The 14808-nt window shown below is 44.3% G+C and overlaps 1 protein-coding gene across 1 annotated transcript; it reads right to left on the bottom strand.

Annotated features, from left to right (window-relative positions):
• Window positions 1–660: 660 nt before the first annotated feature.
• Window positions 661–2248, bottom strand: LOC108790241. Its single transcript, XM_018560459.1, has 3 exons — window positions 2030–2248; window positions 1828–1944; window positions 661–999 (listed from the first exon to the last, which is right to left on the bottom strand). Exons 1-3 carry the CDS (start codon window positions 2246–2248, stop codon window positions 661–663), a joined length of 675 nt encoding a protein of 224 aa, XP_018415961.1.
• Window positions 2249–14808: the final 12560 nt, after the last annotated feature.

Genomic DNA, 14808 nt, shown 5'->3' on the forward strand with positions numbered 1-14808 from the left:
AGCCTTCAAAGGCCACCTACTGATTCCACGGAAGGTGAATCCGTCATTTGAGGAGCCAAGTGAGGATTTAATACCAAATACCCAGGTGAGTGGCATTTTCCAGCCACGAATTCATCCTAAACAAAGATTTTTGTATGGGCAACATGAGTAAAAGCAAGTACACAATGGGTAGGATCCAAATGATATATTTATGTCTTTTATTTTACAATGACATGCAGAAGTTGAAGGCATAATAAGTATAGTATTAGTATAAAACAAATAATTCAAAATGTTTTAACTCATGATGTACATTATATTCTGTTTTGCCACTCTACGGCACCAGGTCCCATGAAGTATTGGGTGTACCGCAGTCTGTTCATGCGAGCGGCTGCTGTTGGCAACTGTGAATGAATTGCTCCATTCACCAGGCTGCATCCTACCACTCACCAGGTCCTCAGTGTCAGTGATGTTTGGCGGCATGTAGGAGGAAGAAAATTGTGCAGAGTGCAACAACAGTACACTATAATATCCAGTTTTCTTAAGGACACATTGATGGGTGTGTTGAATATGCAAAATCTATTCGCCATTATCCCGAATGCGTTTCCACCACCCGTCGGGCATGTGACGGTCTATAGTTAAAGACAAGCTGCTCTGGTGTTAGGCCACGCATTGGGAAGGGCTTCAGCAGATGATCGCCAAGGGCAAAAGCGTTCCTTTGGAGGGTAGATTCAACGTACCATTCCTTAACCGCTGGTTGAATTCGGTATGCTCCATCACCCCTCCATCTGAATGTCTCCCATTGCGTCCGACATCGACATAGATGGATTCATAACTGGCATTGACAACTGCCAGTAGGATAATACTGAAGTATCCTTTATAGTTGAAGAACATGGAGCCAGAGTTCGCCGGTGGGGTGATTCTCACGTGTTTCCCATCAATGGCTCCACCACAATTTGGAAAGTTCCACATGTCCTTGAACTGTTGGGCAATGTTGGTCCAATCAGAGGGCTCTGTGGGGAACTGTAAAAAAACAATACCATTATTGTAATAAGTTTGTGTAACTAAAGTTTTCACTACAATACATGTTAATTATTTTTTATACAGGACAGTATTGGTTTGGAGGAAACTTCAGAGGCTGACCCAGGACCATCGCGTATTGTTCCTGCTGCTCCTGCACGAAGGGCACGGAAGAGGGCAGCTACAGACATAGCAATTGATAAATTCTTAAATAAGGCTTCAGCCGCACTAGACAAACAGCCTAATGAGAGTGCTCTGTTCTTTCAGGTTGCAGCATTGAAAATGCAGAGCATGGAGCAGCAGCAACATCAGCACGCTCAGACGCTTGTGCTCCAAATCATGCATGATGGGCAGCATGGACTACTGGGTCCAAACAACTACATTTACCTTTCACGAACACATACAGGTGGTGTGACACATCCTGCTTGGCATCCATCGGATGTCGGCACTGAGACACAGGCACCAGCACCACATATGCTTCATCAGGCAATACCACAACAATGCATGCAACAGCCCCCCATACATCAGCAATACAACCCAGTACATCGTTTGGGCCCACACTATGTGCGCCGTCCAAACCAATTAGCCCAGCAAGAGTTGGTTCAGCCACAGGACACAAACTATTGGGGCAGTGTTCCCTCAAGGGAGTCCGACTCTCTCAGGTTTCTTTAGGGCCAAATACATACACCAATCTTTGGGTTTAACTTCATGACATTAGTATGTTTACAGCAAGACATTTAATATATATTTTGACTGAAGACATGTCTTATTTATTTTGCTGGAGGTAAATGATACATATGTTTGACATTTCAATAAGACAAATAAACTTACCTTCATATACTCGTCTTGTCGAACTTTGATTATTGCCGCACAGGTTTCTGGTATGATCAAACTCATGGCCTGTGGGGAAATTCCCGTGGTGAACTTGAGGTCCTCCAAAACTGCGTCCTGTAGCAAGGTAGCAAAGGGTAGCAATGGAGGGGGGAATTGCTTTGCGCAGCACTGTATCTGTCTTCACAAGGTGAGGGGACACCAGAGCCAACAGGGTGCTGTAGGCATCATCAGACATCCTGAGGTAGCTTCTGAAGTCCTCAGGATTGTTCTCACGCAATTCTTGGAGAAGAGCAACATGGGAGTAGCGGTCACACATACGCAGCCAATTCATCACCCAAATGCGCCTTGGAATTAACCTGCGTTGACGATAAGTATGTATGGCAGCAACACCAACCATGATGATAGGCATTTCTGACATCTCGTGATCCATCATTTGCTTGCAACAAACAAGTGTGGGGGATGGTTGCTCTTAAGTCCTTAGCTTTTATCTCTATTGATGTCCAATGAACGCATCCTTTGGCTGGGGAACATGAGAGCATTTCCGTCGTGAGACCATGATCGTAGACTAACCGGTTGGGTCGTACGACGGTCATACGAAAAAAAACCCGCAACATTGTAGCACGGTCGCCCGATGGTCGTACAATTTTTTAAGAATCGTACGACAAGAAAACTACGATAATAGCAAGGTGTGTGGCCAGCATTAGTTTCGGTACTGCAGTAAAATAGCAGATATACAAGTTTATTACCAAAAACGCACAGTGCAGGAAAGCTGAGGACTTTGCTTCGGATGCCCCATGCTGCTGGAAGTGTATCTCTACGCAGTGTCTTCCTCTAGGAGAGGGACAATTACAGGAGCAGGTGGATCTGAGTTCTGTGAACGCCTGTGCAGAGATTACTGTAACCATGGAAATTAAATTTAGCACATTCGGGTGCCAGCAATCAAGTCATATTTACTGCCTTGCTCCTTTTCCCTCTCTTCCCCTCAACAATTGTCCCCACTTGCAGAAGCAATAGCATTTATGTTCAGTTTGACCATTCTGCAGCATGCTTCTTGATGCATATGTCCCTGTTTTTACAAACATTTTGGGGGTAGGTGTGTGTGCAGCTGAGTGGTGTAAGCACAAATGATCTAAGATAAAAATATATTCTAACTTGAAAATCTGGGGTGATAGTTCGGGATTGTGAGATAAAAGGTCAGAGTTTTGAGATAATAGTTCAGAATACTGAGATAAAAAGTGGGATATTATCCTGTGCGGTGATGATAAAGCTGCCCTTAGGGCCATGTGGCACTAGTGATTTTTTCAGGACTCTTCAGGATTTCTAAAATGCAGTTTAGCTATCAGTATGGATGATATTTGGGCTCGAGTGCAAACCGAACTCAAGTGGTTTGCAGTTCGTCAAATGAGTGAACGATTTTGCCAGTTCTCCCACCTGCTGAACCTCCCTCTGTGTTCTAGCAGCCAATGCTGTGCCATTGGTTGACTGGTGGCAAAGCCACACAGCATTATTGATTGCTAAGATGCAGGCAAGTGCACCTTAACAACCCATGACTGTAGGGCTCCCACATCTTAGCAACTAATGACGCTGTGTGGACTGCAGAGCATCATTGGTTGCTAAGAAGCTGGTAGTCATACAGCTTCACTGGTTGTTGTGGTGCACCCATCTGCATCCTAGCAACCAATATATAAAATTCTGTGCAGGCGGACCCAGCTCTTCTGGATTTCTGTCTGAGTTTAGCCAATGTACAAGCAAACCAAACTCAGATATGCTCGACTCATCGTGAACTAATGGTCATCACTCCCTCAACATTGAAACTTACATAGGCTTACTTCCCTCTTGGTGATGGAAAGTAGCTGGGATGGAGTGAAAGTAAGATAAGAACGGGCCTTTTGGAGGGACCATCTGACTCACAATGAGTGAGAAGTGAGAGCTGAACTGCTCAAGATTTCCCTTCAAGTAGTTGTACTGTGCAAGCAGATTATCACCCCACTGACCTGTTGCCCTTCACATGTTCTACTCAAAACAGAGATTATTTGTAGGAATAAAACCCTGATGGAGGCCCTAAAGTACCCCCTCAAAAAAATCAACAACAAAGTTTTAGAAGGAGTTCCACGGTAAAGAGTCCCTGTCATCTTACCCATTCAAAACATCAGGGTCTGTGTAAAGCTCACCCCCCAGAACACCTTATTGTCACCTCTCCAGTGCACCCCCAATAGGGTTGCTACCCTTTTTCTGGCAGAACAAGAGACAAAATATGCAGAATGACATAAGGAAGTGTAGCCTTTTGTCAGTTGGTATACAACTGGGGCCTCATTCAGTTGAAAGAGACTCTGCCCACCCCCGACCCAATTATACTTCCCTTCACAATGCTATCCTGTTCTTCACTTCCTCTGTTGTGGCTTCCACAAAATATATGATATTGGGGCTTACAGGGAACAATGGTGTCACCTCTTTGGTCATGTGCCAGTGTTCAGATCTAGCAGTTGCCCACTTGGTCCGCAAACTGCATCATGGAAGGAAGTCACATACTTCCCCAATACCTAAAAGCACCAGTTATTTTGCACTGGCAGCCATCGAAAAAGGGGGCACTGAAATGGGGAGTATAAGTTGGTTTAGGGTGGGCATTACACAGCCCCTGTCAATTGCCCTAAATGGGCAAGATGACAGGGCCACCGCAAAGGCTAGCATTGCATTAAGCTTTCTTTTACTTTATAGAGGTTTAGAGTTAATTTCTGCTGTGAAATATTCCACAAAGCTTCTCCACACCAGCTGATGTTGGGTTGTGTACTTGGCCTATCCCATGTCTAGACACGTCCCATAGTTCTCAGACCATTCTTCAGGTCAGCTGTCACCACACATCTGTCCTGTCTTCCTGTTACCTAGCTGGTATTTTCCTTCTGAAATGTCCTCTCTTTGGTTTGGAAGGGAGAAGGTGTAGTGTATCCCAGCTGCATCCTGTTGGAACTGGAGAGCAAGCTGGAGGAGCACATGGAGCAGAAGGTGGAGGACATTTCTTCTGATGATCTCCTACGAGTTATTATGGATATTTTGGTTGGACTTTGCGCAGGAATCTCCGGTGCACTAAAAGGAACACGCTCGGTATTAAAATGCGCCCAGCACAAACAATCCGGTTGCTGCTAAAAGCACGCTGCATTCAGCGCTTTCTGTATAAGGGATGAAGTACTTCTTTAGCACCAGAGAGAGTCAGACACGATGCTGCTTCAAGCTGGAGTCAGTAGAAAAAAGGGCCGAGCTGACCCGAACTCCTTCATTTTATTAAGGCAAAAGGACGACACCCAGTGGGAGACGGCTTTACAACATTAGCCAGTCAACCCAGAAATACAGGTAAATATCAAAAGGAAAAAGGGGACTAAATCAAGATGGCTGGGCAGGGAAATGCACACACCTTATCCCTGTAACAAGGAAGGATGAGTCATGTCCATTGTCCCCGACCGGCCATGTGGTTGCCCATCCCCCATCATCGTCAGCATGGACCCTACCCAATACTGCTCAGAGTGACCAGGATCTAGTAAAGTCATTCTACTTGTTCGTATAGGTTTGAGACTATCTGAAGAGACATTGCTGATGCGGTTATCTATATACGGTACCAGTATACGGACAAGGCATATATCGATGTCTTATAAAAGCAGATATGTATCCAAAGGGGATAGCGCAGTCTGCAATAGAGGTATACAGATGCTCCTCGCTTAACGACTTACCTGTTTTGCGACCACTCGCACTTACGACTGCCCTCCGAGCGACCTCCGACCTCGCGCGTCTGTGCGACGTGTCGCCGGGGGAAGTGACGTCCTCCGATCTTCACTCACTGCGGGTCCCGGTAAGTATTTCCATTGCCCGATGTACAGTACACTGTTCGGTACTGTACATCTGCAACGCTATACAGTACTGTACTAATGCAGTACAGTACTGTATAGAGTTCCTCACTTAATGACCAATCCGTTTAACGACCTGGTCGTAGGAACGGAACTCGGTCGTTAAGTGAGGAATACCTGTAATACACATCTCGTTATACGGACTCCGCTTCGCTAATGTGTACAGACGTTTGAAGGCAAGGAGCCCAGCGCATTGCACTTAGTACTCACAAACCGGCAAACGCTTCCACACACCGCGAACACGTCTCCAAGCCCATGAGAAGGTTTTCACACTGACGGTCTTACCGCTGGTCCTGATTCAACCCAAGTACGCTCTGCTAGAGCGTTCCTCGGTTACATCCGACACAGGGAGACAGATGACAACCTATAAAACACACACATCCTAGAATAAAAATGTCCACCTAATTCCGTATAATAAAATTTCCACAACAGAGTTGAGGTAATAACAGGTCCACCTGGAGAGAGCAGAAAAATGGAGACCACCTGTTATTTGCGAGTTTTGCCTCTAAATGATTGCAAATAATATTTGTCCTTTACCTGGGAAGCTTGGCAGACCTGGAATGCCCTGTAGTTAGGAAATATAAATTATCCTAATTACGTTACGGATGTTTTTTCCAAGCTCAAAAATTCCTCATGTAAGAGGCTCATTTGTGTTGGTCAAACAAGTCATAAGTACAGGTGGGGGATGATAGACTAGGTGAAGGTGTCCTATGGGCTTCCTCTATGCAGCTAATTAATCTCTTGGGAGAACCTTGTTAATAGTGATGGTGCAGCCATATGTATAAGGCTCACTTTGAAATTCTATGAAGTGAAAATCTGTACAAATTTAGGTAATATAATAATTTATATTTAGCACCATTATTTAAAGTGGGGCTCCAGTCAGAAATGGCAATCTTTTGCTCCAATGATGTGTTTATTAAAGTCCCAACCAAAGTGTTTGCTGGGGAAGCATTTGGGATATACAGCAACCACTATATATACATGAGTGGGCCAGATTATTATGACCACCCCATCAGTACATCGTTGGGCCACGAGATGACTCCACAGGATGACTTTGTTGAACCGCCTCGTGACTCCACGAGATGTTGAAAGGTGATGCGAGGAATCTGACACGGCACTGTTGCCCTTCTGTTGTCTTGTAGCAGTTTTGCCCCTCCCCCGTTCTGCCCTAACATTGACTAGTCGCTGACGGCCACAATTCGCACGTTCAGACCCAGATTTTCGGCTGACAATTCAGTATTTAAACACTTTAACAACAGCTGCTCTTGAACATTTAACAAATTCTGCTGTTTTGCTGATACTCGCTCCATGCGGCAACAATCATCCCTCCAAAACAGGCACTTCCCAAAGTACTCCCCCCAGGTGAATAGAGGCCTCACCCCAAACTAGTCAATTATCTATACATTTACAACCTAGGTTGTGCAGGGTTTTTTTTGAGGGGACTCATATAATTATAATTCGTACAAATTTGTTGATGTTCATAGAAAAGGTTTATTACATAATTATGAAGATTAAAAACAATGCTCATATATATACATGATTCTTATAACCCTAAAATTATTACTACTTTTCACATTTCATAAATATTTTACATATAATTCATAATTCATATTCCACTATGCATATTCATAATTCCTTGATTTTCGTATGCAGTGTTGTATTGCTTTGTTAGTCCCCTACGCGTTACGCTCGTAGCCTTCTTCAGGGGGATAGGTATAAATCTAATTGTAAATACATGATACATTGTTCATCAACATGTTTATATGTGATTTCTTAATTAATTAATAAAATCATATTCCAGTTTTCAATGTTTCCATTCAGCTATATACATTGATTCTTAGTATGATTGAATTGTACAGCCACTTACCTAGGGGTCAAATATCATGGAGAGACCTAACACCAGGGGGACAGGAGCAACTCTCATCACCCCCAGAAAGTAACATACGGCGGAGCCACAGATGCACAAAGGGTCCAGGGAAGCTCCAATATCTAAAACATAACCGTGATGATAGATATAATCTGAGTGTTACAGCTTAGTATCCATAATAGTTCATAAATTTGTATACCTATATCATAGACTCATCCACTTGCCTCTTATATATATATTATATGCACCTGTGATTTTAGAGGTAAGTTGTGTTATGCAATGTATCATGTACCTGGTGGAGGCCAAGATGAGAAGAGGACTTCCCTCTGGTCCAGACAAGAGCACATGGAGTGAGAGGGCACAGAGAGAGATTGGTGCTGGGTGTCGAGATCATGGAAACAGCTGAGCAGGACACTAGAACACAGCAGACTGGAAGCATGGTCAGACAAACGGTGGTTAGTGCTGAGAAGACAGGTAGGAGGCAGGCCTAGGTCACACCGAAAGATCAGCAGATAAAATAACAAGCCATGGTCAGGAACTAGCTGAGGTCAAAAATAAGGAATCAGAGCAGAGAGAAGTCCAAGGGCAGGCCGAATGAACAACGGTGAAGCAAACTAGATGTGGGTTCAGGGTCAAGTTGCAGGGTAACATCTAGGCCTGGTTCACACCTGTGCGTATTGCATAAGCACGTCACACGCGCGTTTTCTTCCCGGAGTTTGGCGCGTTTTCATGTGCGTTTTTGTACATTAGAAACACGCGTCGCACGCGCGTTTTGGAGCGACAACAGAGGTATCCAATGAAGAAGAATTCCTGTTTTTCCGCAAGCGTCCAATGAAACTATGCATGTTACATGAGACTACATTAATGCCATGCTAATTGCAATGTACGGGACTTGCCTCTGCATTTCAATGCACGGGATGAGGAAGGATAGCTGATCCGCGTGTATGTACCGGTACGGGGCACTGGCAGCCGCGCCACTACGGTATTCCCGCTCCTTCCTGCGTTGGCGTGTAAACGCGTCCTTAATACTCCTCCACTTTTTTTTTCAGAATATCAACTGTGGAAACAAAATGTAAACATGAACTAATTAAATTCTTGCTTTTATCTTTCATTTTTTAGGTTATTAGCGACTGGCCAGTCATTAGCCACGATTCATTATTCGTTTAGGATTGGCAAATCAACTGCAAGCAAAATAATCAAGGAAACATGCATTGCGATTTGGGAGGTCCTCCATGATGTCGTGATCAGGTGTGAATGGGCACCTAAAGCCCATCCAGCAACCTCTCATCTCAGCACTGTTTTTTAAATTGGCCATCTGGAAAGCAACCGGCTGGAGATGACCCTTGTCCTGCACATTGGTGCACGGGCACCTTGTCTTCTAATGCCGTCCTGAATATTGAATATTGTTATTCATCTGATGCTATAGCTTGCCTCTGATGAAGCTGATTGCGAAATGCGGTGAAAAGAAAATTGGCTATCTTAGTTACATCATTGAAATTGATGGAATCGTCATGGACTCAGGAAGGCTAAACTAAACTGTGAACTTGTGCGTCTGTAAACTAACATGTAATTAATGACCACCAGGGGCATGCGTGTAGAGTGTGTTAATGGGAAATTGTGGTTGTATTATACCTAAACATGTTTTTTACACTGATCTTAGAATCAACGTTCATCATACTGAGATACAATAAAGAGTTATGAATATTAATATGTCAGTGTTAACCTCTTGCCGTCCGCCCTTAGTAAAAAAACGGACGGACGGCAATTTTGTAAAAAAAATTTTGGTAATTTTTCCTTAATATAGTAAAAAAATTAAAACCCCCAGTGGTGAATAAATACCACCAAAAGAAAGCTCTATCTGTCCCCAAAAAAGGGTATACAATTCATTTCAGTACAGCGCTGCATGACGGAATAAATGTCAGTCAAAGTACCGCAGCGCTGAATACTGAAAAATGGCCTGGATGGGAAGGGGGTTTAACAGCGCGGATGTCAACTGGTTAATAGGATATTGGCACCTTAAAGAAATCCCATTCATTAAAATCACTCACTAAAGTCCAATTAACATTTGAAACCAGCTAAATAAAATCCAGGTGCACCAATACATAAGGTGTACAACATCTTAACATTGATTCCCTTTAGAAGGCAGACAAAGCCTGTTCCCTGCCAGAAAGCTTCCGCAAAGGACCCTTCCTCTCTGAGTGGAAGTAGTGGTCTCTGCAGAGGTCCAGGACCCCCATTGGTGAGTCTCTGCAGAGGTCCAGCACCCCCACTGGTGAGCCAGAGGTCTTCAACCAGCAGGTTGCCAAATGCGACCATTGCTGTCACTGAGACTGCGCGGCAACCATGTGCCAGCTGCTTGCGGTTGCGATGCAATGTTGCAATGTCATTTCACCCTTGGGATCGGAAAGATAAAAAGACATTCAGGAGGCGGCAGTATTGCCTTGATGAATGCCCACCAACCACATGAAAGCAGCACTCTTTATGCTTTTCAGAAGAATACACAACTGCAATAAATATTTTTTTATATCTGCCATTATGAGCTACCATTAAAATGCTGCCAGTATACTGAAAAGTGTCTGTTTTTATATTATCCAACTACAATCGCCTGCAGAGCACACAGTGGGAAGCCATGCACCATAAGTCAGCCATTGCCTGTTGCATTCTGCAGTGCTGTCAGGTTAGCATGTTTCAGGTGTTGGGGGCTTAAGCGGTAGGTTTTGCGGTAGCATATAGAAGGAAGAAAACACAGGTACAACATGCGCTGATGGTGCTCTTTCATAGCCTGGTGAGTCGGCACGCAATGTAGAAAGCAGAATTGAGAGGTGGCGTCCGCCTGGCAGCTATTCAGTGTAGAGATCACAAGACTGGCTGAGCAGTAGACAGCAGGTGGAGAACTCAATGAAACAAAAATTACTAACACTTACCCTATCACTCAGCAAAGAGGACCTGTATAATCTGTTTCTAGTTGATGCTTTATTATGATGAAAAGCACGCAGAAAGACAGACACCGCTAGTAAAAGCTGCAGGAAAGCTGGCAGAAAATCGAATATGGAACACCCCTTTAAGGTTTTTGTCCTCAGTTTGCAGAGGTATCTGTGTATACAGAAGTACTTCTACTCGGTTTCCATACTGAAGGATGTTGACAATGCAATCCAGTTCAAGGTCAGCACCAAGAACTACGGCAATATATTTGACAGTACCTGCTGGCTTGTCAGTGTACTTCAGCCGGTGATCATAGCACAGCTTCTGTCCAGATCACAGTATGGGCCACTGCGCACATGCATGCGTGTATTCTGTGCTATGGTTCCAGTATTGCACATAGAAATGCGCAAAAATTACGTGCGTGTGCACGCCTGTTACTGGCGCCAGGTGGGCTATTTAAGGATGTCTTCTGCACACTGCTGAGAGATCTTCAGCTGTACTCTGCATGTCTTGATTCCATTCCTGATATCTGTTTGACCCTGCCTGATTCCCGACTCTGCTGCTTGCTGCCTGCCTTGTGACCTCGGCTTGTCTTCCTAACATTCTTCCGGCTCCTGATTTGGTGCCACTCTGCTCTCGAGTGTATGACCCGGCCTGCTTCTGACATCACTTTGCCTCCTGATTTTGTACCTCGTTGACTGCACGTTACCGACCTTGCCTGTTCCCGACTTCGCTTCTGCTGCTCACACCAGTAATGCTTGATCTGCTTGCAGCCACCAGCTACCTCTGGCACCCAGTCGTCAGCACCATCTTCTCCGGTGTGTCAAAATCCACATCAGCCACAGGCACTTGTGACCCTCTCAGTCTGTACAACCGTTGTCTCATCTCCAATGGGGCTCAGATGAGAGCTGCAAAGGGAGGCCTTGCTCGTCACTTCAGGCTCATACCAAGGTACGTGACACTACCACTGAGTACAGGTACACGGTCTATGATAGTAGGAGCCATTGCTGGGCTTAAGTCTCGACCCAAAATCTCAGTGCAGATCTCCCTAGTAGAGTCTCCAAGTTGTTATATCTCTCCAGGATCCACCAACCATGGAATATCAGATTTGGGTGGACCAGCCCTTTAAGTCTACTTCCAGTATTTCCTCTTCTACATGAGGATTGAACACAGAAATCCCAACTGACAATGAAAATTGTTTGCAGATGGTAGGAGAACAGCACAAACCTGGAGAGATTTACGTTGTGTCCGGAGCACATTCGTTCCTAAAAACCTACCCGGGGGCGGAGTTGCCCTTTAATGTATGAGCTGTGTTACTCGGCAGCCTTTTCGCGGCTAATAAATGAAATGAATATAAACAGACACAGTCTATAAACCAGGCTTGTTATGTCTAATGAGGCAGCTCAAGGCATCGCCATACACAGCACAGATCTGGAAAATAGACGTATGCAGTAATATTCAGCTTGTTATAAAACCTGAGCAAGTCAGGAACAGACTGAGAGCAGAGACGGTTCCAGGCACCACTGACTTCCTGGTCAGTTAGGAACTACAAGTCCCATCAAGCTGTGAGAGATCTCTTGCTGTATTCACATGTAGGGGGCCATTAAAGTGAACCTGTCAAACTGATTCCCTTAAATCTGTCAAGCAAATGTAAGCAACAGCACATCAGAATCCAACTGTTACATGGGACCTAAGGCTGTAGTCCATTTTTTTCCATTATAAGGAGAATCCCTCTAAAACTTTGTATTAAACAGGACAATTGGGCCATTAAAGAGACCCTGTTCATTTCAACAACAATCTTTGCATAGGGTTATAGGTGAATTTTTAATGCATTTTATTCATCTGTAAAAGCCTCTCTTGTGTAGACATCCAAAGCCTTGAGACTGTTGCCGGGTGCCGCCATCTTGGATGTGATGTCAGCAGCCCCAGCAGACTCAGAGCTGTCACTCAAGTGACAAGAGTGGGTAACCTCAGCACTCCAACTGTTGTTACAAGGAAATCACTTTTTTCCTTTCCTATGCTCCTCAGATCCTTCCGGTGGCCATAATGTGGTATTTACCCGATAGTTTATTTTCTCTCCAGGTTATTCTGCCCAATTCCCACAGAACAAATTTACTTGCAGTTTCTCTGGATGAACGGCTCTGCAATTTTTTCTTATAAATACACCCAGGAGAGGAACCTGGAAGACATAAATTTGGTGTTGAAGGCAAAGAGTTCCCCATATGAACTGGATCTCTTAGTTACTTGTATGACTGATGAAGTCATGAGTGATTGTGGATATGTTTGAGTGGAGGACTCCTCTGTTTTACTGGCCTAGGACAGCCGGGGCTGACATTGCTAGGTGGCAGCTTGCCCTGTCTGGAATTCTGGCCCATGAGGACTTGTCAGAATCATAGTTTAAGCAGTGAGGAGACAATATGGATGATGTCATTATCTGATCTTTGATTCTCCAAAACTCATCTGAAGGTAAATTCCATGATGAGGAAGAAGACTGATCTTGTTCTACCTAACTTTCTGGAACTCCTGTAATCTGCAGCGGCCTCTATAGAATTGAATCCTTTTGAAGGCCTTTGTTATCCTAGGATGTTAGAGGAAGGTGTTGGATGTTTACGTTTGTTGCTCCATTGGGATATTGAACTGGTCTGCATGCAATTATTATTATTATACAGGATTTATATAGCGCCAACAATTTGCTCAGCGCTTTACAAAGTAGTGGAGACAGTACAGTTACAATACAATTTACAGTACAATACAGTTTCAGAACAATAGGGTTGGGAGGGCCCTGCTCGTGAGAGCTTACAATCTAGTAGGAGGGGCAAGTGATACAAAAGGTAATCATTGTTTGGATTGAGTTACTGGAGGAAGTAAAAGGCAGTTATGTTGAGATGAGGTAGGCTTCTCTGAAGAGATGGGTTTTTAGGGATCGCCTGAAGGTGGGCAGCGTAGGAGATAGGCGGACAGATTGGGGTAAGGAGTTCCAGAGGATGGTGGACACTGGAGAAGTCCCGGAGGCGAGCATGGGAGGAGGTAATGATCTACCAGAACACCCAGATCTTTCTCCATCATTAACTCCCCCAAACATACTCTCCCTAGAGCAGTGCTTCTCAACCTGTGTAACCTCAGGACCTACATTTGCTCTCGGTCATTACGTTGTGACCCAAGTCGCACTGCAATGGAACGTTTGGCATTGGGGTACCACACGTTCCGCTGCAGGCAACCGAACTGTGAGTGTAAGGTCCATTTGGGGTGCCAATCAAATGAATGTCAATGCAACACACTCCCACACCAGAATGCACAGTAGATGTGAGTGCATTGTGCAGTGCATTAATCGCATAGGACTGTGCGATTAACAAACTGTACTAGTATGAAAGGGCCCTCGAAAAACACTGACAGACATACACAACCACACTCTTACACATTCCCACACACACATATACATGCCGAAAAAAAATAAATGTCTTTGTACTTTTAATCCCCAACTCTTTCATTTATAAATAGGTCAAACAGTAAGGGGCCCAACGCTGAACCTTGGGGGACACCACTAACAACCTCAGACCGTTCAGAGTATGAATCATTGATCACCACTCTCTGAATACGGTCCTTAAGCCAGTTTTCAATCCAATTACAGATGGAATACTCTATACCTGCTGACCTTAACTTATACATTAGCCGCATGTGGGCAACGGTGTCAAACGCTTTTACAAAGTCCATCACATGATATCACAGAGGAGAGTGTTCACCCCTCTATTTGCTGTAAATGATGTGTATACACCCCAGGATATTACAGAGGAGAGTGTTCACACCCTCTATTCAATGTGCACAATGTGTATACACCCCAAGATATTACAGAGTAGAGACTTCACCCCCTTTACACTATTCAAGATGTGTATACACCCCAAGATATCACAGAGGAGATGGCAATGAAGCAGCAAGAGTATGTTGATAAGTCAGCCCTCTGCTTTCCCCTCCTGTAAAAAAAAAATGCACCGTGTTAGACTGACAGCAATGTGCAAAGAAATAGATCCCTGCATGAGTGCCATACGGAGGGTAAAATTCAGAACACTGACAAAGAGTTTAAAAAAAAACTGGGCTCGGTACAGAAACGCAATCCTGCCTCTGCCACATTGTTTAATCCTACAACAAAGGACAGATGTGAGCACACCTGCTGAAACTGTCTTCTAACCTTTAGTACAGATACTTCTGTGACTCATATTTAGCAATAAAGAAACATGGAGTACCCACAGCACCATATGACAGAACCGGCTTGTTTTTTTTAAAACCTGGCTTGAGCGTAAG

This window comes from Nanorana parkeri, unplaced genomic scaffold, assembly GCF_000935625.1.
Source record: "Nanorana parkeri isolate BGI_ZX_2015 unplaced genomic scaffold, ASM93562v1 scaffold456, whole genome shotgun sequence".
In the NCBI taxonomy this organism is placed as follows: Eukaryota; Metazoa; Chordata; class Amphibia; order Anura; family Dicroglossidae; genus Nanorana; species Nanorana parkeri.